A 25,687-nucleotide genomic window follows, 5' to 3' on the forward strand; every position below is an offset into this window, starting at 1 on the left:
CATTTTCAGAGATAGAGCAGAGCTGATATCACCTTTAAAACTGTACTCTGGAGAAAAGGACCACATGTATTGCTCTTTTAGCCTGCTTACCTAAAAGAGATTTTAGCATGATTATTGATGACTCTTTCTTCCTTCTCCCTTGGCTTGTTGACTAATGTTTCTTTGAAACCTTTGATTGTGGACATGATTGACAGAGGGAAACAGTGTTCTCAAACTTTGGTGAGAATTAGCCTCGCCTGGGTCACTTGGTACAGCTACAGAGGCTGGTCCTGTCCTCCTTCATGGGACCTGACCTCTGTGTTCTTCATTAGCACCCAGGAGACTCAGATTCACACCACTGATTGAAAGCCACTGTTCCAGAGGAAGGCTTCTGAGCATTTTTGGAGTCTTGAGAAAGTAGCCTCAGATTAGTTCCATGATTTATTTAAAACTGCTTTCCCCATGAGGTGAAATTCCTATGGCTAAGGGAGCCTGTCTTTTACGTTTTTCTTTTATTGCCAGTGCCTAGCATTAGTGTCTGATACTCATCTGTTTTTTGAAGACCTATGAATGATGGTGTTTCTAAATTCTAACATCAGTTCTTCTCTGGTTCTTACCTCTGTGGGTTAACTTATCTTACCCTTTTTCTACTTCTAATTTGAGCTTTGAACTAAGCCTTACTTCAAATTAAATGGCCAAATTTAGTTCTTTGCCACTGTAGTTAAAAAAGACTATTATGACCTGTACCTAGTGCTTCTGATCTCAGCATGGCCCCAAGAGGGACAGTGTAATATTAGAACTGTCTTCTGACTTGCAGCCTGGTGCTAAAAAAACACCTCTGCCTGTGGGACAGTGGTCAGTGGTTAGTAGGGGGAGTAGGTTTCTGGTTCAGCTCTTTAATATAGGGTATTTGTACTCATACGTCTTGGCTCCCTCATCTGTAAAATCTGTTGTTGAGACAAAATTTTATGCCTCTTCTCATCCTGCCACTTCTTTCTTGATCCCATCTGCCTGTAGTACCCAGAAATCTCATTCCTCTGCCTGACAAGTTCTTCCTGTCTTTTCAGTGAGCCATCTGGAAACTCACTGTGATTTCTGGGTGTTCTTGGGAAACATAGATGAGTCCTGCAAAGCCTGTGACTTGTATTTGTGTGTACATTCTTTCTTCCTATTATGTGGTCCAAGTGAAAAGAGGAAGATAATATGGGGGGAGACTTATTTCTCCAGTTCCTAGAAGCTGAGTCTGTTCCTTCTTTTGTGCCCACCCTTCCCACTTCAGTGCTCAGATCCTGTTAGGGCCACAGCTTTGGAGATGTTTTCTAAGTGTTCTTCTTCAGACTATAAACGCATTTGTTTGTTTTAACTTTTTATCCCAAAGTGCTTTCAGGGCTTTTGTTCTTTAATAATATATGAAAATAGCACAGAGTATGTTTTCTGGGCTAGACTAGGAACCTCACCAAAACCCATGATAGCATTTCTATATGAAATCATTTAAATTTTGAAAAGATTACCTTATAAACAAATTAACCAGTAAATTCTGGAAATTGCCTATTTTTATAAATCTGTATTTTCATTAATGTATAATTATTTAATGAATATCTAAATTATGTTGGACTGCTTTTTGTTACTTTTCCTGTAGTGTATGGTATGTACATGTAGGTGTATATGAGCATAAATTATAAAGTCTGATAGATGACAAGACTGGATTGTTGCCTTTATTTACTTAGAAGTCTTAGGAGAAAGAGTTCTGAGGGTGATAATGAAACAACAAAAATTTATTATTTGTGTACATATTTAGAACTTTTGAATAATCTCAGAATCACTACTTTATTTTTTTTTTCCAGCCTACTTTTAATTTTCTATTTATCCTGGGGCCTTTGTGCGTAAGGCCAGTAACTGTTTACCTTGGTTAATAAATCTAATCACCATAGCTGATTTTACTGTCTGGATAATATAAAAAAACACACAAGGCTTTTGCTAAATTTTGCATTATGAATATGTTTCAACAGGAAAAGCTTTCAAAGGATATTGATTACCTTATTGGTAAAGAAAGCCAGGTGAAAAGTCAAATTTCTGAACTAAATTTGTTAATGAAAGAAACAGAGGTAAGTAACAAACTGGTTTATATAGTTTTCATTTATGTATTTTGACATGCATTTATTTGTTCATAAAATCCTAAGGCTGTTACACGAGCTGGGAACATAAAGTTGTGGTAGATATTATCTCTACTTTTCTGGGACTAGGGAAACAGGTTTAAAAAATAAATGATGACCCTATGTCATCAGTATTGTGATCAATCAGTGATTAAGTAACGCTGGAACATAGAAGAAAGAATGACTCTTTATATGACAAGTAACAAAGTCTCAAAAGGAAATAAGGCAATAATGGAAATGATAGCTTTAGTATTATAAGTATTTTAAAAAATGAACAAATTGCTTTTGAAAAATGTACTCTGTGTGGATAGGACCTGGTTTCCATTTAAAATTCCAGGTAATCCTGACTATATGCTCTACATTTGTTTACAAAAAGACATGTATTAGTGTTCATGGCTGTAGAGTTTGTGATGGCTACAGAGTGGAAACTATCCAGATACAGTATCCATAAACAGTGGAATGAAAATAGAAGGATAAACCATCTACAACTACATACAACAGTGTAGATGAATCCTGCAATGTTAAAAGTAAATGCCAGATAGAAAAGAATATATTCTATATGATGATATTTATAAAAGGTGCCCCAAAATCTTGGCCTGGTGGCACATACTTCTGATCTCAGCTACTTGGATGGTTAAGGCAGGAGGATTGCAAGTTTGAGGCCAGTTTGGGTAACTTAGCAAGACCTTGTTTCAAAATAAAAGATAAAAAAGGTCTGGAGCTATAGCTCAGTTGTTGGGCACCCCTGGTTCCCAGCATTTACTGTTCTATGTATTAAGTTATTTTCCCATGTAATTTAAGGGGAATTTTCTCATATTTTTGTCTGATTAAATAACATTCACTCAGTTTGATATAATCTCCCAGCACAAAGCAAACTATTACCTAATAGTGTGTATCTCCAGGGATTATATGTTTCGTCATTCTCGGTTTAACATTACCCTATAGGTTCCCTCAGTCATGCTGCCTTTACTTCTGAAATAAGGGAAACCCAGCATTTGTTTTGGGGTTTATCATCTACTAAGTAAAAAAAGCTGAGGAACTCAGGGATTAAGTATTCATATAGTAGTGCTTTCTTCCTGAACTTGAGTGAGATCTGAGATGTTGAGTGTTGAATGTTTTCTGCCTTTGGCCTGAGCTGCATTTGTAGATTGATAAACCTTCCTGATAAGTAAGAATCTTCTGCACTGGAGAATTTGTCTCCTTTCTTGACTTTTACTCGGTGACAGTGGTAACACTGTCTTTGCTCCTGCGATTATCCTTAGCCAGAAATAGGTCTTTTAATCTATGTATAGTGATGTTTCTGAGCTTAATGTGATAGGCATTGAAATTCTGTTCAAGTATTCTAAGTATTCTATCAAAGTCTTTTTCTGCCCCTTTTCTTTCTAAAAAGTGTGACTGTTGGAGCTAGGAAACAGAGAAGGAAATCTGAAAAAATAATCATTGTACATGTTGGCCAGAAGCCATTGGCAAATACACAGTGCATTTCTGCCATATATTGTCAGTGTTTAACAGTGTTCTTACAAATTAATTTTTCTGTTGGGTCCATTATGATGAGTGCTTATGAGTGCTCTGCTGGTCTTGTTTTCAAAATCACATTTAACTCTGCTTTTATAGGGATTAAAAATATTTAGTAAATACTACAAAGAATCATTTTATGACAAAGTCAATAAACTGTATGGACTTTTCTTATTTACAGTGTGTGACATTGTAGAATTTTGTGCAAAACTTTTTTAATCATCACAGAAACCTAAACAGTTTTTTCATCTAGATTTTTGGGGCAGATGCTAGGCATTGAAACTATTTACTCCCCAGCCCAATCCACAGTTTTTACAAGAGAAAATGGCATGTACACTGGACCCTTGATTTACAGCCAGCCTGACATATGAGCAACTTGGGTTATGACTGGAATTTTAGTTTTAACTTACAACCAAAGTCTTGAATTATAACCCATATGCTGACTGTTTACCCTTCCAGATGGTCTCAGATTCAGATTTAACCCTTAAAGAGTTCTGGAAGGAACATTACAACATCCTTTCCTGTGTGGGGTTAATTAAGAAATCCCAGGCCAGTGTCTCTCTAAGGACACTGCGATCTGCCTGTATACAGGAGGGAGACTTTGAAGGCTGTGTAGAGGAGCTTGAGCCTTCAATTGACCAATTTGAGTTACAACCAGCCTTCAGAAACAAATTGAGTTTGTAAGTCAAGGGTCCACTGTATAGAGAAGTTAAGTAATTTGAATAAGGTCACACAATAGAGTCAGGGTTCAAATTGTAATTAAATTAATTTGAGTAGGAAACTTAGATTTTTATCTCAGTGAAAAATGTAATTAATTTGTTTTAGTTTTGTAGCTGTGATTTAACTTATTTAAAAAAGGGATAGTGGAGAAAGAGTTAAAAACGATTCTTGAAGTTGAAATGAATACTGTATAAAACTCTAGAAGTAAGTTTTACTCTGTCTAATTAAATCAATTTTTCTGCGTCAGATTCCTTTATAAATAACTGAAAATTGTTTTAATGTCATTGAATAAATTGTCTATTGTTGGACTTTGGAGATGAAAAACTTAACTACAATATTACAAAATTACAAAATAAGTCTTGATAAAAGTTGTTATTCTTCACTAAGTGTATTTGATACCATACTATTGTTTTGAAAATTTCAGAGTTAGACAAATTTTTTTCTTCATAATATCTGGATTTGTTTTGATAATTTGACTATCACTAAGTGAAATATATAGAACTTTGTGAAATGATATTTGGATTCAACAAATTAAGTAATACCTATACTTATTTTATTACAGTGCAATGGAGAGAGGGCTAAAGAAGAAGCAATTACACATTTTGAAAAGCTTTTTGAAATTCTAGAAGAGAGGAAATCATCTGTTCTGAAAGCAATTGATGTCTCTAAGAAACTAAGATTAGACAAATTTCAGACTCAAGTGGAAGAGTATCAGGGACTTCTGGAGAACAATGGGCTTGTGGGATATGCTCAAGAGGTGCTGAAGGAGACGGATCAGTCTTGCTTTGTGCAGACAGCAAAGCAGCTCCACCTCAGGTATTTACTTTCCACTTGAGAATCTCCTTGGCATAGTGTCATTAAACGCCACTGTGTATTTCAACTTTAGTTCCAGAGTGGTTCATAGTACTGTTAGTTTGAAATATGTACTTTGCTTCATTCTTGAGTGTTGAGTGAAGTGTAAGTTTTCTTTTGTTCATCACATTGCAGATGTTTAGTCTGATTTGACTTTTTAAAAATCATGTTTATCTAAACTGTCTGTGTGCAGAATACAGAAAGCTACAGAATCTTTGAAGAGCTTTAGACCAGCAGCCCAGACTTCTTTTGAAGACTATGTTGTTAATACATATAAACAAACAGAAGTTCTTGGAGAATTGTCCTTTTTCTCTAGTGGTAAGTCTTAGTAAAGGCAAAACTTCATTATTTTAGTCTGAATTTACACTGTATAGAAAAAACACACAGTTCTGTTTATTTTGACATGAGAAAGCAGTATTTCATTTGCCCTGGATCATCATGTCCTAAAATTATATCCCATTTATGTTTTTTTGGCTATATTTTTATGGACAAAACTGTGTTCTGTTGGTTTGTGTATTTTTGAATGTTGCACAAATGGCATGTTGTATATATCCTTTTTAAAATAGCATTTTGAAAAAATTAAGTTTAAGATAGATATACTTGTTAATATACAGTTCTGGTTTAAAACTTTACATTTTGACCATTTATAGTATTGGGTTATACCCAGTGTACAGCAGAAAATCACTAAGAAATGTAGGTAGGGAAGAATGAATGATACTCACCTGGATTTCCACTGATGGTTATTCCCTTCATTTTTCCTTACATGCACCTTTTTTAGTAAGTTATGTTTCAAGAAAAGGGTGTGGGATTAATAATGTCATTCATACCTGGGACTGATGGCACATGCCTGTAATCCCAGCACTCGGGAGGCTGAGGCAAGAAGATCATCGCAAGTTGCAGACCAGCCTGGGCTACATAGTGAGTTTAAGGACAGCTTGAGCTACTTAGTGAGACCCTGTCTAAAAAAAGACAAGTCGTTCATGTTATTTTGTAATTTGTTCTGTTTTTAAAACTTTAAAATGTATTTTGGGTGACTTTGGAGATCTTAAGGCAATATGATATTCAGGAATATAAATAAACACAGACATACATTTATCTTGCTTATAGTAGCTGGGAGATAATAAAGGAGAAACCTCTCTTTTTCATTTCATATCCTCCACTATGATTTGATGTAAATTGTGTGTGTGTGTGTGTGTGTGTGTGTGTGTGTGTGTGTATGGTGTATGTATGCCTGCATGTGTAGCTTTTATAGCTTATTGTTCCTACTATTTCCAATGTTAGGAATTTAGTATAAAGAATTAGGCATATGCACAAAGATTTAGCTATAATATTTACTCATTCTGTTATTAGTGAAATATTAGAAACCTGTTTCCCAAAATAAATAAATGTTGTTATACCCATATAGTATAGTATTTTGAGGGGAAAATACTTGCAAGATCTATACAAAGGTATTTTAGTGATTATCTTTCAATTAAAGTTTCTTGTGTGTTTTCTTTAGTTTCTGGTTTTCTTGCAAAAATATGTATCACATTTATACTAAGAAAAATTAAATTGCTTTACAATTCTACTGAAGAAAATATGAAAGGAAATATATAATGTTCATTGAGATTTTGAAAGTCACCAAACTTTTTAAAATATTAAAATAATAATTTGTATATGGGAGGATGCACATGAAAAAATTTTAAGTCCAAAGCTGTTATTCAGTACATTGAAAAGCATGGATAAAAATGTAATTTATGGTGTTTCAGAATTAATAATGATAATACTTGAAGCTATAATTGAGTCTCAAATTTTGTTTTTTTCATTCCTTCTCATTTCAGTTATAATATACCATATTTATATTTACTCTTTTTCTTATACATAGTATTATAAATTTAGAAAATTCTTGGATGGTATAGAAACCATTGTTAGTACATCTTTTTTTTTTGTACCTGGGATTTAACTTGGGACCTTGTGCTTGCAAAGCAGGCGGCAGAACCACTGAGCTAAATCCTGGCCCTCAGTACATCATTTTTATGGAGAAAAAAAATACATGTTTAAAACATCAATATTTTAACATTGTTTTTTCTAATTCTTTCAGGCATAGATGTGCCTGAAATTAATGAGGAACAGAGCAAAGTTTATAACAATGCCTTGATAAATTGGTACCATCCCGAAAAGGATAAAGCTGATAGCTATGTTCTGGAATATCGGAAGATTAATAGAGATGAAGACATGTCATGGAATGAGATCCAAGTGTGTGGCACAAACAAGGTTGTTTCTGATCTTGAAGATAACAGTCACTACGCCTTCCGAGTGAGAGCGTACAAGGGCTCCATCTACAGTCCCTGTAGCAGAGAGCTGATTCTTCATACTCCACCTGCTCCAGGTACTGGGGATAGAGTGAGAGGAGACCTTGATAGTATAAACTTCTCTGTGTCTTTATGTAGATGTACATTGAAACCAGCTGTTGCTCTTTGAAGACTCTGGATTAGTAGATTCCATACTGAGCTGGAACTTAGAAATGAGGTGAATAGTTCAACTTTACCCTGTAGGCTGAGAACAGAATTAGATTTTGACTGATTTCAATCAGAGAAGAGTATGAAAGGATGATATTTGAGTGAGCAGAGTTGGGATTAAAATAGCTTGAACGCTACCTTAAAAGTTTAAAATAGTATAATTCAGATTTTGGTCACTTTATACAAATCTCTATATCTGGGAAGATATTTTAAAAATTTATTGGTCTGTGGCTTTCTAGCTAACTCAGTGTGAGTCTTGACACATGGGGATGGTGACACACATTAGAACCACATGGTCAGCTTTGTTCCCCACATTAAAAGCTCCTTATGCTGAACCACCCTCCCTCCCCCTGAATCCACTGATACAACTTATGGAGTGGAAACTTTTACAGAGTGAAAATGACTTACAGCTTAGGTCATGTTCATGTCTCAATGGGCGAGAAACATTTAAAACTAAAGTTGTACTTAGCCTTGTTAGCAGGAAAACATTTTGCCCTATCTGTTGGCATTGAAAATACTTTCAGTGGGTTTTTAGATCTCATTGTCTCTTGCCCATCTTTAGTGGCTTATGTACCCATGTTTTATGCACTCTGTCCTTACTTCCCTTTTTTGTTCAAAATAGAATAGTGTGTTACCCACTATGTTCCTTAGGTACATTATGGCTCCAAATGAAATTAAAATGTGTATACAGTTGGCTGAAATTATTTTTCTTGAATTTTAATAAAATCTAACAGTTTTAGGAAGAATCTGCAAGTGTAAAGTAGATGTTTTACGGTTTATACTATTTCCCCTTTCTTTTGTAATCTCTTTAACCAAAAGTGGAAGCAAAAGGATCCTGGACATAGCTTGTGTTTTCAGTAACAGTTGGGGTGGGGGAGGAGGAAAGGAAATATTACAAGTTATCTTCCTTTACTCTGAGAAAAGCCATATGAATAGGGTCATCTTTAAATTTATGGTGCAGACTGGGAGATTTTAGAGACTGAAAGGAAGCAGGAATGATTATGCCTGAACACTAGGCATTACCAGAAAGAATGGTCTGCCTACCTAAGGGGTCGGTTTTAGCTTGCTAAGCAGTAATTTTTTAAATTGAGTTATACTACAGGTAAAATTTTACCATTCTATCCATTTAAAAAAGTACAGTTCAATGACATTAAGTACATTTACAATGCCGTGTAGCTGTCATCACTTGCACAATCCAGAACTTTTTCATCAACCTAAAGTGAAAATCTGCATTCATCAAACAATGACTTCCCATTCTTCCTCATCCCAGAGACTGGTAATCCACCCTACTTTTTGCCTGAATTTTCCCATTCTGACTACCTCATGTAAGTGGAATTATGCAGTATTTGTCCTTTACATCTGGTTTATTTCAAGAATTGTAGCTTGTATCAGAATATCCTTCCTTTTTGAGGGCTCCTGTAACTTCCTTCCTTCTTAAGGCTGGATAATATTCCACTGTATGTATACACTGTATTTACATTACCATTCACTCATTTATTGATGGATTTTTGTGTTGTTTCGGTATTGCTTAGCCATCAGTGTTACACCTAAAGGATTTGAGTTGACAGAAGTGATAACAGTGGTGCTACCTCCATTCTGTAGATGAAGAAATTAACTATGTCAAACTACTGAAATGTTGGAATGGAGATGGAAACCTAGATCTCTGAATCCAAAGTCCATGCTCCCCTCCCCCTGCAGACATTACCATGTTGCTCATGTGTTTTAGTTACTTTCCCATCACTGGGACAAGATACCTGACACTTGCCACTTAAAGGAGAGGTTTATTTTGGCTCAGTTTCAGTCCCTGCTCAGCTGATTGTACTGCAGAAACAGGATGGCCAAGTGGCCTGGTGGAGGAAAAAGTCCTCAACCTAAGGCAGCCAGGAAGCAAAGAGCAAAGGGAGGACAGGGGAGGGAGATACCCCATTCCAGGTGATGCCCGATTTCCTAACAGCACATTTGACCGTGAGCTCATTGGTGGATTAACCCACTGGTGGGTATGGTGCCCCCATGATCCAAGCACCTTCCAGAAGCCCCACCTCTGAACACATGGGACTTTTGGGGACTGGTCTAGATCTAAAGCATAACATCATGTCTGGTATGTTTGATTGATAAGACCTTATTTAAAATAGCTAAAATTCTCTGAACTTATAAAATTTGGAGTAGCTATTTTTTAAAATTGAGTAGATATTTATGAAAATGTTATTACCTTTTAAAGATGAGAGAAGAGATGTAGTTAGTGAAATTTCTGTGATTATATTTCTATTTCAAAGAGGTGCATTCTTAAATTTTCATATACATTTAAAATACTTTTCTGCTTTTCTGAAGATTTGCAGGTATAGAGAATATATTGGAAGTTATTGCTAAGTTGAAGGTTTGGTTTGACGTACTTGTCTGGGGTAGCATGATACCTTCCTCTTCCCTTTTCTTTTCAGTAATTTCTTTTTTTTCCTTTTTTGGTACTGGGGATCGAACTTAGGACCTTGTGCTTGCGAGGCAGATGGCAGAACCACTGAGCTAAATCCCTGGCCCTCTTTTCAGTAATTTCTATTTGAAAAATTTATCATATTAGAAATGTGAGTAAATAGCTTTCAGGCTAACATTAATTTTAAGCTATTTTTAGTCTTCAGTTTCCTCTTTGATGAAAAATGTGGCTATAATAATGAACACCTCTTGCTGAACCTGAAGAGAGACCGAGTGGAGAGCAGAGCTGGGTTTAATACTCTTCTGGCTGCAGAGCGTATCCAAGTGGGTTATTACACAAGCTTGGACTACATCATCGGAGATGTCGGAATTACAAAAGGGAAACACTTTTGGGCCTTCAAAGTGGAGCCATATTCATACCTGGTGAAAGTGGGAGTCGCTTCCAGTAATAAACTACAAGAATGGCTTCGTTCTCCCCGGGATGCAGTCAGTCCAAGGTAGAGCCTTTTATTTATCTAAAACTTTAAGAATTATTTTAAAAGTAAATATCCTTGTTTAGCAAGGATAAACTGAAAATAGAATTGGATTATTTACTTATTTGAAGTACACATTTCTTTGATTTAGGTATTAGAGTTGTGCCTATGTGTCTGGCTTAGGAAAGGAGTCAGGTTGTCTTGAACTCACACATGGAATAATGAGATTTATCAGTTAAATTTGATATGAGAGGAAGTAGCTTTACATTTTTAAAATCTTTTACATGGTACCTAAATTATATCATTAAAAAGCATCCACATTCATAGGAAAATGGTCTAATTGCCATCCTTTTTAAATTCTTTTTATTAGTTGATGTTTGCAGTATATATGATTGCATTCACTGTGGGTAGTTGTCACCAATACATAACACATCTTTTTTGATAATAAATTATTCTTTTGTTATGAAATGCAGTTTTTTAAACTTTCCCATGTCTTTCACAAAGTTGTGTTCTGTTAGACATTTTCCCACACAGATAATTCCAATTTCTTGAGACTAAATAATGAAAATTGTAGTTTAGCTTCTTTTACATGGGATAAAGTAAACTAGCCACAAATAAATTTTGGCCATTTATGTGAACAGTATCCCAGATTAACAGTCTGACAAGAAACACTTTTTGCACAGATATGCAAAATTTACATAACACAAAGTATCATAGGGGTGTGGTTAAACATAGTGGCATGCCCACTTGATAAGATATTGGTACTAATGGTTTAAAAGGTTGTAACATTTTATAAAAAATGCTAAAAGCAAAAACATGATTAAAATTGTTGATGCACTGTATATTTATCTATATATATATCTATAATACACACTGCATCAACAATATATATAAATATATATATATATACTGCATCTGTCTATACACACACACACATACACACACACACACACACACAAGGTATGCATAGGGAAAAAACAGGCTTGTATATACAAATTTGTTTTATAATAGAAGGAACTTCATAATCCTTTCTTAAGATAGAAATCCCAGTCAGGAAGTAAAGTTCTCAAAAGAATAATTAAACAGGGTTTTTTTCTCTTATATTATTTTGCAGTGCCTGTTTATTTTACTTAGCTTGATAATTCCTTGGATTAAGCCATACATCTTTGTGTTTTCTTTTGCACTTGAATGCCATAAATGTTTAGTCTTTGACCAGTCCCATTTACTCCCTTCTTCCCTGCTTTATATCTAGGAGGTCAAAGTTAATGAACTTTTAAGTTCTCAATTGTATACATATCTAGATAAAAGTGGATAAAGTCTTATGACAGGGAATTTGAGTCTCTGTATATGGTATAATTCTAAATGACAATGTGCTTTAACCATATTTTAATGGAAAAAATTTGATGTAAAAGTTACTGTCATTTTAAGTCACTATACAGTATATTGTGAAAATGTTTTGAAGATACTTGAAGACCTATAGATGAAGATACAGGTACTGTGTCTGTATACTGTGTTTCAGATATGAGCAAGACAGTGGGCATGACAGTGGAAGCGAAGACACCTGTTTTGATTCTTCACAGCCTTTTACCTTAGTTACTATAGGCATGAAGAAATTTTTTATACCCAAGTCACCTACTTCTAATGAACCTGAAAATAGAGTTCTTCCCATGCCAACAAGTATAGGGATTTTCCTTGACTATGATAAAGGCAAAGTGGGTTTCTATGACATGGAGCACATGAAATGCCTTTATGAACGCCAGGTAGACTGCTCGCACACAATGTATCCAGCATTTGCATTAATGGGCAGTGGAGCAGTTCAACTTGAAGAATCCATCACCGCGAAATACCTGGAATACCAAGAAGACATGTAGTTTCGATATCCCATGTGACTAGGATGGAAAATGTGAACAATACAGCGCCTCAGTGAAAGCCTTTGTAACTCATTACGTATCATCCACGTCTTCTGTCATGGCACTTGTTTTTAGTGTACGATTCTTCTTTAAACACAGAAAACCTAAACAGCCTTGTCTCCTCCATGCTGTTCTGCCTTTCACAAATGATTTCAGTGAAGACATGTTTTCCTAATTAATACTGAATGGTTACATTTGCAACTGTATTTTATTTCTCTTTATGCATGGGTAATCTAATTTATTTATGTCAGCTGGTATTGCTGATCCATTCTTTATGGGGTGGGGGAGGTATACAGAAGTATTATTATGCTTCTTTTGTGTTTGCCTTTTCATTTTTGTATCATTAATGTCTTAAGATATTTTTTAAATGCCTATGGATAGAAGTCAGTATTAAGGAGTATGTCTCACATTTTAAATGTTAATAGGAAAACAAAGCTACAGATAGGTTTTTTAAAAAATGCCTAAAAATGGTAGCAGGCTTAAGTGGAGATTACATACTTTAATGTGTAACAAACTATTATGAGTATATTGCCTGGAAAGTGATACTACTGGTTTGGTTTTGTTTGGCTTGAGTACTGGAGATTGAACCCAGGGCCTTTGCACTACACCCCCAGACCATTATTCTTTTTTTTTTTAAGAGTAGGAAAAATTTATTGAAAGATAACTTCTGTCTAAGAGAGAGAAAAGGGGGACCAGAAAATGGGTTGCCCACTCACCCAACTTCTCAAAGGTGTTTTATGGGACAAAGCCATGAGGTGAGGCGGGTTCAAGGTGGGACAAAACTAGAGTCAACTAGTAAGATTATAAGTATAGTCACTTAGGTAATATTTGATCCAATGAGAAATCGCAAGGTGGACAAAACTATGAGCAACCAATAAGATTATGACAAGTATAGTTGCTTAGGTAGTATTGATTAAGTGGGCATCCAGTGGGGAAACAAGTCATGTAGCAAGTGTACAAGGAATGAGCAAGGCTTTTCTGGAAAGAGGTGAGTCAGGGATCTTTCTTGGAAGACCTTTGTTCCCCACCCAGGTGATTGATACCTATTTAAGAGTATCAGTGCTGGCCTTCAGTGAATGTGTCTTGATTGTCCTCCATGTTGGCTCCTTGCAGGCCTGCCCTAAGTTCCTACAAGGTATCTAATTAACTTACCTATCTACAATGCCCCCCCCAATAATACAAAAACAAACAAGTATGGTCACTTAGGTATGAACTATAGTCAACCAATAAGATTATGAGTATAGTCACTTACATAATATTGATTAAACAGGCATCAAATAGGGAAGCAAGTCATGTAGTAAGCATACAGGGACCAAGCAAGGGAGGTTTTGGTCCCCACCCAAGGCGATTGACACCTATTTAGAACATCAGTCACTGTTGTTCATCCCTAGGAGAAGTAGGTGGGCATAATCATTTTTCCTCTTGAAGCCTGACCTTCAACAAATGCACCTCCAGCCACAGTTGTGAAGAGTTCTCTCTTCTGCACTGATTCTCTTGAGGGCCCAGACCTTTCTGACAGCCTATAATATTTTAACTTAGCTGTCTATAATACTTTTTTTTTTGTACCGGGGATCAAACTCAGGACCTTGTGCTTGCGAGGCAGGTGGTGGAACCACTGAGCTAAATCCCCAGCCCAACTGTCTATAATACTAACTGGAAAGAAAAAAAGATTATAATGGAACAGAAAAATTCCTATCATTTCAGAATGTCCTTGTGCAATGTCATATAAAAGTCCAACTCAGCCGGGCATGGTGGTGCATGCCTGTGATACCAGCACTCAGGAGGCTGAGACAGGAGGATCCCTTGAGTTTGAGGCTAGCCTGAGCTACATAGTGAGTTCAAGGCCAGCCAGAACTGCATAGAGAGATCCTTTTTCCAAAAAACCCCACCAAGTATGTAACTCATACAATTATCTATAATTCATATTTGATGATAGTAATAAATGACTACGTAGCTGGTTTATGTACTTTCTATACTATACTTTTCATTGTTATTTTAGAGTATTCCTTTATAAAAATGAAATTGCTAGGAGTGGTGGCTCACACCTGTAATCCAGCACTCTGGGTGGCTGAGGCAGGAGGATCTCAAGTTCAAGGCCAACTGGAGCAACTTAGTGAGACTTTGTCTCAAAACAGGGCAGAAAATATAGTTCAGTGCTCCTTGAGTTCAGTCCCAAACCTACTGCCAGCAGTCCGTCCAGCAGCCTCTACACCTTGTGTTCGCCCAGTTTCTTGATCACATCATTTCTCGTGCCTAATTTAATCTCCTGTTGTTTTGGCATCATGGCTTCCACTGCTAACATTGTCAGTGATGATGTGAAATAAAACTAAAAATGACCATGACTACAAAGGCAGGAAGTTAGGGGTGGCTGCTCATGCATAGCTGCGATCCTATCTGGAATATTCCCCCCTCTGAAGTACCCCTAACTTCTGTGAGGGGGGCAAAGGGCGAAGACCATTCTGGCTACTTCCAGCTGAAGAGGATCGTAGTTGTCATCAGCAGTCAGAGTTACTCTACAGAGGGTCTATCTAAAAGCCCTTGATAGGTGCCAGGCATTGTCATCTTGGTAGCCATATAGCTTTGAGTCATTTTGGAAACTGTGTTGAAATCCAGCAGCCACAGAGGAGGGAAGTGCCTTGAATCAAACTTTGTTATTTCTCAGGGGCAGGGCAGTGGAGAAGGGACAGAAGAGTGCCTTTAGGTATGGCACAAGAACTAAATTTTAACCATCTCAGGTGTAGAAGGACAATTAAGATCAGGAGCTTTTCCAGAGTGGATCTGCAATCCTTAGCAAAACATGTCTCTAGAGACAAAAGCTATGATTGACTCCAACTGAATTGCCAAGCAGAAAAACCAATAATCAACCCAGATGGCTGCTTTTTGCCTCTTAAAAGAGAATAAAAGTGTTCTAACTATATTGTTTAGGGCTTACCCTTTTAATGAATTACTCTGAATCTGTAATATCTAATTTATGATTAAAATACCCTACGGGCTGTTGAGCAGGTCCCCGATCTTGTAGAAACACTCCCAAATCCATGTTTTACCTATTATTAACATACAAACTGAGATGGTGTCCTGTGGGCAGGCACTTTGAAGTGTTTGTTTGAGCTTCTGGAATGTGGTCTTGGAACCAGGTTTCTAGGTTAAAATATGAGTATCTGTCTTTTGGGGTTTTTTGATAAGCCAGTTGAGGGGTCACACAATCTCACTATATCCTGCTATCTAAAGGCAACAAAAGCCTATAATTTCCAGGAACCTCCTTGACTGTTTTAGAGTCTTGGGCTGTGGAAAGGGAAACATTGGTTTAATTCTTTCTTCCCTCAGTCTTTGGGTTCCCTTAGATATAATAAGGCCTAAATATTTTACCTCAAGTTTGCAAAGCTTTGCTTTAGATCTAGAAACATTATAACCCCTGTCTGTTAGAAAATTCAGCAGAGCAGATGTCTTGGCTAGAAAGCTCTTCTGAGGGAGCACACAACACTATACTGTCTGTATATTGCAAGACTGACTTAGAAAAACTATAATATTCCTTTTATCAAATCAGGATCTAGGGATGTCCTCATCTTTTTCCTGGTAAATAGTTGACAATTTAAAATAACTGAAGGACTTAGTTCTCATGTTTCTTAGACTTTCAAAAATATGTGCCTGAAAATGTCTTCTATTTAATCTCCTATCTGATTGGCAGGCCAGTGGGGGCTTGTATAGGAACTGCTTGTGTTCTGGTAGGAACCAGGTATTCCCTTGGCTGCCTGTCTTTTGAGCTTCCAAAATTAAGATATTTGCCTCTATATGTGGTAGCAGCTTATAATACTACTTGTTTCTCATTAGAAATCAATGTTTGATTTAAGGGCAACATTACATCTTTTTAATCTAATCCATAGGTCTGAGTAAGTCTTCTAAGGACCTCAATGTACATATCAGGGTCATCTGAAAACTTTTAAGTCTCATTTGATCTAAGATTACTGGGAGAAAAAGACACATGAACACAGGTAGTCCCATATTTGCCATTTACTTCCTGCAAGGGATATTGTCTTTGAGGGACCTCAACAATTTAGCTAAGGATGGATATAACCTCATGGAGATTTAATTATAGCTGGCCTAGAAACTCTACCCTCAGCACCTGGTGGTTAGGGTGAGGAGTAGCCTTAGGCTTAGAGGTACTGAATGTCTTAAGGGTGAGGTGTCTCTCATTTTTGTATGGCCCACATTTATATTTGAACTCAAGCAAGAATTACTTCTTCTTTTTTTTTTTTGCTTAAATTATTTTATTGGTACATTTTAGGTATACAGTACCTCTACATTTATCATTGGGTGCTTGTACCTATACATGATGTATCTTGGTTCTTATTTTTTCCCCATTACCTGTGCGCCCTTCACCCCTCCACCCTTCCCTATTTACGTAGACTTCATTTCCATTGTTTTTTCTTTTCTCATAATTTTTCCTATCCATTCTTTCCTTTCCCCATCTCCTCCCACCACCCCTACCCCTTTGGACCTTATCCTATTTCAAAGTATCAATTATTAGTTATTAATCCTTTTAATCCTTATTTACACTGTCAGTTTCTCACACTAGAGAAACTATTTGGTATTTACACGTGTATTCTATTCATTTCACTTAAGAGTATGGCCTCAATATGCATCCATTTAGCTACAAATGATTAGTTTCTCATTCTTTATGGATCAGTAGTACTCCGTTTTCTTAAAAAACCACATCTTCTTTATCCAGTTCCAGGTGATGGGCACTTGGGCTGTTTCCAAGCAAGAATTACTTCTTAATGTAAAGAAAATCTCAACATAAGATTATTTTGACCATTTTCTCTCTTTTACAGTATAATTCTAACTGTGGGATAGCATCATAATACTTTCCTCTGTGTACTTAGCTTTAGGAGGTAGGCCCACCACATGTGGGTATAGAGAAATACTAAATTGCTCCTTAATATATTCCAAAGGAGTAAGAGGTTCAGATATAGAGTCCCAATTTGAAACAAGAGAAACAAATATGGCATCCTATAAGTCTCTGCTTGGTTCTGGTGTCCCCAGGGCGTCCCCCAAGGTTTTTACCACTCCATGGTAGGTAGCTACCATCTGAAGAGAGAATCAGAAAATAAAACAGGACCGGACTATCTACCCTTTACCATCGCACAATCTTATCTTCCTCAGGTAACTTATATCCTTACTCCAGTAGGTACTCCTAAAGCACAAGTTACAGTTGACTTCAGCCATAACAATCATGTTTAGAGAACAAAGTATTCTACCAAACCAAAAGATTTAAACCACTGCTATCGAGTTCCTTGAAAGAGAAGAAGTCAACAGTCAAATTAGGGCACTTTTCCTGCAAAAGAGATCACCTCCAGAGATGATAAATCAGAGATCCTGAAAGTTCTGAGAAATTTGTTGTCTATCCAGCCATTTAGGCAATTTTTATTAGCAGCAATACAGGGCTACTCCTTTAAGGTCCATTTTAAATTCACTAAGTATTTGAAACTCATAGGTGGTCCTAGCAGCCACAATCTACATAGTAAAGGCACTCTTATCAACTTCCTATGCATGCATGAATGAAGAGAAAGGGTGGCTAAAATAGTTCCATATTCTAGTTAGCATGTAAAAACACAAATGCAAGTTACTGATTGTTATTTTCCCTAGTACAAGACAAAACAGTTGTTGCAAGTTGCCTCAGTCTGACTTTCTGGAAGGAGGAGCAGTCTGACTACAAGGGTTCTCAAATGAACTCCCAACAAGTTGGAGAAAAGTTTAAGGGGAGTTTTTAACTCACTAGCAGAGAGAAAAAGTCCAAATAAAGCTCAAGCTGGTTAAATATCCAAAAATCATCATACAGCATTTTATAAGTCTACAGTCAATGTTCCAAAGTCCATAACCTATCAGAAAAGGCATTTTTCCCCTACACATATAAATGAAGAAGACCATGCCTAGGAGGAGAGAGAAGGTTCAGGTAGTTTTTAATCTATCAAAGATTTTATTTATTTTTTACATGTGTCTAGGGGTCTGTCTTACTAGTAGCAGAGAAAGCAGTCCAAACCTGTAGCTCAACTCTTGATGCTTAAGAAAAGGCTCTGATGGCATCATTTCAGATCACTCTGAGACAGAGGATATCTGCTGATCACAGACAGAGTTCCCCTTTCACCTCACTGAGGAGTCTAGATAGGGACAAGATGTAGAGATTTTCTGCTGATTACCCAGATGGGCTGCTGGGAGCTAATTTCTGAGGACCTTTGGGTTGTCACCTCAGTTTCCACTAGTTCCACACAATCAGAGATCTATCTCTGAAAGGAACCTAATTGCCTATCTGGTCAACATTCCACGTGCCAGTGGTGTCATTGGGAGTGGGGATTCACCAGAGGGCAACTGGAGAAACTTGTCCTCTGCTTTGAGAGTGGCAGCTGCCCTAAAGGCAATTACTAGCTGGCAGGGTAAATACTGTTTGGCATTCTGTAAGGGACAGATAAAAGCCTGACCCGTCTTTGAGACAATTTCATAAGAGACTGATTTTACAACATTTTTAAGCAACTAAGTCCAAATGCAACACATACAAAAGAATAAAACATAATTTTAACAAAAGACAATGTGTAAGAAAAACAAGAAATTTGCAAACATTTAAAACACACAACCTAATATTAAGACACTTTTGAAACAAAAGCCAAAACAAAGGCCAGAATTTATCTGAAACAAAAACTAGAATCTATGACACAAATAGCCAGAGCCTATGAAATTAATAGTACCAATCTATGAACCAAAAAAGACCAACGTTAAAACCTATGGAACAAAAGCAAACTCTTAACCTCCGACCAGTAATCTTGGTGGAACCTCCAAAATGATATAGGGGGAAAAGATGTAACTTCCAAACCTGCTATATATCCAGAACATGAGTTCATGTTCTCTAAAATTGAAGAATGAATTCTAGGAACAACGGAGGTTAAGAGTAGGAAAAATTTATTGGAAGAGAGACAGAAGGGGGGATTGGAAAGTGGGTTGCCCTCATTATTCTTATTTTTGAGACAGGGCCTTGCTAAGTTGCCTGGGCAGGACTTGGACTTGGAATCCTCCTGCCTCAGCCTCCCTCAGTTCTGGGATTACAGGTGTGTGCCACCATGGCTGGCTTGTTTTGTTTTTTAAAAGACCACAAACTGTATTGATAAGGACATTTTAAAGAGTTCCCTTAGCTGTCATCCCCATTAACTGGCATATGTAATAAACATGGTTTCTTACAGAAAGCATGAAATTCTTGGCTAACTTACAAAACTTTTCACTTTAGTTTTTTTTTTTTTTCAAAATTAATCTTCATTATTTCCTACTCTGTGAAAATGTTTGTGTTTACATCAAAGAATTATTTTTTAGCAATATTATTGAAGATGGAATTTTGAAGTCATCTTTATTCTTTTGCCTTTTCTGTGTCTTGTGTTTTTCATTTTTTGGGCACAAATGTTAATGTATCAGATTTTCCTGGTTTATGTTAACAAGTCTGAAAAGCTCATATTTTTAGTAGCATTAAATATATTACAAAATATGGAGTAACTAATTGGTTGTATGGCATTTTCTACAGTTTATTTTTGGTAATAAGAATCTGTAGTATAAGCAAATAAAAATAAAAAATTAATGGTTTAGGAATAGTAACTGAAATAATCATTGTACCTTTTTAAATATTGACATTTCTTTTAATTGGAAGAATTACATTTTATCTTCATTTTTGAAAGATATTCTTTTAGCTAGGTGATTTTTATTTAAACTGCTTATTTTTTAAGTTAAAATGTTCAGAAACTATGACCATTATATATTATAGCATTGATTAGTTATGGAGTGCTATTGACACATTTTAACAGAGTAACCCAAACTCTTGGGACCTGTCTTTTATTCTCATTTTTAAAGAGAAATCTGTTCTTCAGATAAGTAGCACTACATTAGACCCCTCCTGCCCTATAGAAAATATGACGGAGGATGTGTGTTTAGTCATCTTTATTGCCTCCTGTCTATGAATAGCACTTTATGACATAGGTTAAGCAATTACGCAATGTTATGTTGATCATTGTGCAATAAAGCTGCTAAAGTCACAGGTGTGGTTAAGTTTAATACTCCAGCATTGTGTAACACATCGTGTAGGTGTTTTTAAATATAAAGCTTTAACAGGAATAAAAGCTGTTTCAAACAGCAGAGTTATAAATTGTTCAACAGAATTTCTTTGTTTTTAATAAAAATTAAAAGAAAGTCAAGTGTAATTATTTAAATCTGCATTTCAGGAATTTTTCGTATGTTTATATGGAAAATTGAAACAATATTAAAGACATTTAGTTAACATTAATTTAAAGCTAAAGTTTTATGAAAGATTATTTTGGATGTTTTTATTAGTTGAATTCTTGTGGCAGTGATCATTAGAAAAAAATGAAACTAATGTTTCTTTTCTGATCTGTAGTAGATTAGTTTGACCTGATAAGTGGTCACTTAGTTCAGACTCATGCTGTTCCGTCATGGGTTCCAGTAGTCGTGGTTGTTAGTGGATCATAACTTTAGTTGTTACTAATAAACTTGATAGGTCTTAATTTTTTTCTTTGGTTAATAAGAATAGATTCATCGCTAACCCTCAGCAAATATCCCATGTAGGAATATAACCAATCTTATTGCTATAGAAAAGAATTGAGAGCCAGTGTTAATAGGCAAGAATACTTTCAAGAAACCATGCTCTACTTGACAAGATTTGGATTCATTTTAAAGGAGTTTACCTGCTTGTTTGTGGCAGTATCCTGACAATGGAAGATTTTTGTTTGTTTGTTTTTTCATTACTAGGGATTTTGAACCTCGGGTTATTGAGTTACATCCCCAGACATTTATTTTTGTATTTTGAGTTAGGGTCTCACTAAAGTTGCTTAGGATGACCTTGAACTTGTGGTCCTCCTACCTCAGCCTCCCAAACAGCTAGGATTACAAGTGTGTGTGTCTATATCTTGTGTCGTTTTTCTTTTTTAAAAATAAGACTTATAGAGTAGTTTTAGGTTCAGAGCAGAATTAAGAGGAAGGTAGAGAGATTTACTGTATACCCTCTGGCTCCACACAAACACTGGCTCCCCAGTATGTCTGTCCCTCACTAGAGTGGTGGGTTTGTGTCCACTGATGGACTAACATTAACACAGCCTTATCACTGGAAGGTCCTGTCTTATCTTGAGGTTCACTCTTGGTGGTGGTGTACACTCTATGGTTTTGAACAAATTTATAATGATATTTGTTCACAGTAGAATTGTATAGAATAGTTTCACTGCTCTAAAAATCCTCTGTGCTGATTTATGTTCATCCACCCCTACCCTTTCTCTCTAATCCCTTGAAAACACTGGTTTTTCTATTTATAGTTTTGCCTTTCTCAATGTCATTAATTGGAATCATACTGTATGTAGCCTTGGCTTCTTTCCTGATGTACATGTAAGTTTTGTCCATGTCTTTTGTAGCTTTGCAGTTCATTTCTTTTTAGTGCTTAATCCATTTACCTACAGAAGGACATCTTGCTTCCAAGTTTTCACAGTTACAAATAAAACTGTTATAAACATCCATGTGTAAGTTTTTGGGTGGACATAAGTTCTCAGTTCTTTTGGATAAATACCAAGAAGATCAATTGCTGGATCATATGGTAAGAATATGTTTTGTAAGAAACTGCCAAACTATCTTCCAAAGTGTATGTACCATTTTCTATTCTCCAATTAGGCATTCCCCCACTTCTGTCTATATCTGTTAAGGACTGAAGTACTAAAGAGTGATTGACAGTTGTGTCTGCAGGGGCTTATTGACTGTTGGCTTCACTATGGCATTGTCAAGTGATAAGGTGTCTTTTGTTGGATCCACTCCTGAGTCAGTATCTGTACGTCTTTTCTCAGGGTGTTCATTTTCTCTAATGAAAAAATTCTGGATAGTGGTTCTTCAGAACTGTACTAGGAACTAAGCTGAGGTTCCATCTCTCTGTAAGCAAACTGTGTTTTCCTGACCTATGTACCTAGTGTCCCTGAGTGAGAGACATTCCCAGTTTTCTTCAGAATCTCTGTCTCCTATCTTCCTTGCAAGTTATTAATAATGGTGGTAGTGAATCAGGAGAGGGGAGAGGTAAATGTAATTATATTTATACAGTTTTTAAATCACTTTTGTCTCTTTTTAGATGTTGCATTTCTGAGAACCATCTATTCTTTAGATTACACTGTTCCACCCCCTGTGTACTTCCCTTCCTCTGCTTTATTTTTCATGAGACTCCTTTGTTGTTTTGTTTTTTGGGGGCCACATGCACGCCAGGCAAGCCCTCTACCCCTGAGCTACACGTCCCCAGTCCTCTCTATGGAACTTCTAAATTTCACATTTGTTTGCGTCCTATAAAATGTAAACTCCATAAAGGCAGGATTTTAACCCAGTTTTTATTGCTCTGCTCTCCAGATCTTCCTTGGTTTTCAGGCCTGTGACTTACCTTTGCCCTTGTACATGAGCTCCTCTAATCTAGAAAGTATTTTTCTCATAAAATTTCTTGGGTAACCAGTTCTGCCAATACCTTTGATAAGCAAGGATTTGAATTCCCTGAAGCATGCCTAAGAGGCCTTAAAGTTGTTAGTTGATAAGGGAATTCTATGAACATCCTTAAAGCTGTGTACCGTGCCTGCAGTCCCAGGTACTTAGTAGGCCCAGGCAGGAGGTTTGTGTTCAGAAGCCAGTTGGGGGCAACACTGTGAGACCCCCTGGGTGAGGAGGAATACTCAAGTTGTAAAGGTCAGTATATTGTAGTCTATATCTAAAGAGTTGATCTCAGAATTCACTTCAATTGTTTATAGGGGGAGCACCCCATAAACAAATTTGGGTAATAGATTTTTTTTTTAACTAGAGGAATCTTCACAGTATTTAGTTCTCATTTGACTTTGACTATAACAAAACATTCCGTGGAACATGTTGCACAAACAGGAATAATAGTACAGATTTATGGGCCCTACCTGGTTTAGATTAATATGAGTTTTATCATTTAATAACTGTAATCTTAAATACGTTGTTAACGTGTGAGCTTCATCTCATCTGTAATAGTTCCAGGGCCATGTCCTTAGGTACAGTAGATAACATATACAGAGTATGTAGTAGTGTCTGGCATCAAGTAGTGCTCACTATATGGTAGCTTCACATGTACATTCCGCTTTTAAATAGCATTTTTGAAAATAGAATTTAACCTGTAAGATATCTTTTACAAAGGACAAGAATATACTTAAAGGGAAAGTTATACTAGGAAAATCACATGTAGTGTACTCAGCTGTTATTTGTGCAGAGATCTTGCTTCATAGGACACAGTTATTTTTGTTGTCACAGCCAACTTTGCTTGCCAGGTGGCTCTGGCACACATCCCAAACCCTAAAGCACAAATGAAGTTATTAAGATAGTCTACATGAAACAAATTAGAATGATACACAGTGCAATAGCTGTTGTTATTCTATTTATTATTTGGTTATGAAAATGTTTTATTTTTTCATAAAAACAAGAAGAGTCAAAAAATCACATGTAAAAAAAGATAGTCTAGTATGTTGTGCCTGCCACTGATTCATGACATTTCTTAAGTAATGCCAGACATTTTATTTCAGAGAAAGGCCACGTATGTTCTTGTCTGACTGCCACTCACCTTTGTCTAGCTTTGCACATAAATGCCTTCCTCCTCTCTTGGGGTGCAGGGATTTTCCTGTCTTTCTGCTACCCAAGACATAGTTTTGACCATAGACTATAATAAATTGCATTTTATAGAATTCTGGATCTGTCTGCCTCTTTCTTTTGTCCCTGGACCCCTTCCACCTTTGCTGTTGGTTCTTATACATCAGGACCAGGTTTTTCTAAAATAATTTGCTTATCAGCCTGAAAACAAATTAGAAATCTGTGTTAATAATTAATTTGAGATGTGATAAAGTTTGTCAGTAAACAAAATCTCACAGATCAAGATAAATGCTCCAAGGGTTTTTTTCTTGCTATTACATAACAGTGAACAAGAGTTCTAAAAATGCACAAGAAAAAGTTATGTAGTCTGTATCATGAACAGTACCAGTGTCCAAAGCAAATTTAATCTTGTTAAATAAAGAATAGCAGGTGCTCTATTTAGGGCAATGCTCTTCAAACATTAACATGCCTTTGGTTCACCTGGGGAACTTGTTATACTGCTGATTGTGGTTCAGTTGGGGTGGGGTAGGGAGGGGTGGGGCTTGGGATTCTGTTTTTCTAACAAGATCTAGAACCAGGATGACACTGAATGGCTGGGTTTTGGAGAACAGACCAACGCCGCCTCTGCATGTATGAATCGGGAGCTGGAGTAGGAGATTTCATAGTGAAAATTTAACAGGCTGGACTGGAATGGGAATGATCACCTGAGGTAGGACTCTTGATATTTACTGGTAAGGCCAAAATGATCTCTTCAAGAAGTTTTGAGTCTACTTGGGCTTTGGTCAAACATTTCATCATTATTTCCAAGGTAACATATGGTATAGGAGAGAGTTTGGGCTTCCCAAATTAAGTGCAGGGATTACTGGGCACCCCAGCTCTTAAAAAAGAAAACAAAAAACAAAAAACAAAAAAACTCAGCAGTCACAGCATAGATTTTCCAGAATATGTGAGTAGATTTTGTTTGATTCTATTTTGTCCTCCATGATACTAGAATGAGTTAATTGCAAAATATATCTACAACTGATTAAAAAATTTTATAGGATTCTTCATTTCAAAATTTACTATTTGTTGAGCACTATATTCCAGGACCTATGCCAACTGCTTAATTTTGTAACAATCCTAAGAGAAGTGCACCATTTTATCTGTTTCACAGGGAAGGAGACTGAGAATCAGATAAATAACTTGTCTAGATATCAAAGCTTATACATGACAGAGTTGAGATTTGAATCCACAACTAATCCCAAAATCTGAAAAAAAAGTTTCTTCTACCATTAACTGTTGTGGGGTTTAGGAGGGGCATTGTGTTGGTGCTAAGGCACTGAACCCAGGCCTTCATGCCAAGCAAGTACTCTACCCTGAGCTACACCTCAGCCCTCATTCATTCCAGTTTTTAATGATGGCATGGCATTTTATCATTGGATAGTCAGGCTAACTAGTCTGTTCTTAGACTGCTTCAAAGAATGTTCTTGGTACAAGGGATTCAAAGTGACCACACTGCAGGAAAGTTG

The 25,687-nt window shown here is 36.4% G+C and overlaps 1 protein-coding gene and 1 long non-coding RNA gene across 12 annotated transcripts in view; both read left to right on the forward strand.

Moving 5' to 3' along the window:
• Trim36 (tripartite motif containing 36) overlaps positions 1-22,068 on the forward strand; it is a 49,204-nt gene extending 27,136 nt beyond the window's left edge. For all 8 annotated transcript variants that reach the window (XM_087194701.1, XM_087194702.1, XM_087194703.1 and 5 more), the window contains 6 exons: positions 1,989-2,084; positions 4,930-5,183; positions 5,413-5,537; positions 7,300-7,587; positions 10,341-10,638; positions 12,134-22,068. In XM_087194701.1, coding sequence (XP_087050827.1) covers positions 1,989-2,084; positions 4,930-5,183; positions 5,413-5,537; positions 7,300-7,587; positions 10,341-10,638; positions 12,134-12,485 — 1,413 coding nt within the window. In that variant the 3' untranslated portion in view covers positions 12,486-22,068. The remainder of the gene's footprint in view (positions 1-1,988; positions 2,085-4,929; positions 5,184-5,412; positions 5,538-7,299; positions 7,588-10,340; positions 10,639-12,133) is intronic.
• A 2,658-nt stretch (positions 22,069-24,726) lies between these two features.
• The window catches only part of LOC110344406 (uncharacterized), a 556,324-nt gene continuing 555,363 nt past the window's right edge, over positions 24,727-25,687 (forward strand). For all 4 annotated transcript variants that reach the window (XR_015444734.1, XR_015444735.1, XR_015444736.1 and 1 more), the window contains exon 1: positions 24,727-24,888. This is a non-coding gene — a long non-coding RNA (uncharacterized LOC110344406). The remainder of the gene's footprint in view (positions 24,889-25,687) is intronic.

This window comes from Heterocephalus glaber, unplaced genomic scaffold (genome assembly GCF_053883595.1).
Source record: "Heterocephalus glaber isolate CG9 unplaced genomic scaffold, H.glaber_assembly_v1.0 deba00001606, whole genome shotgun sequence".
Lineage (NCBI taxonomy): Eukaryota > Metazoa > Chordata > Mammalia > Rodentia > Bathyergidae > Heterocephalus > Heterocephalus glaber.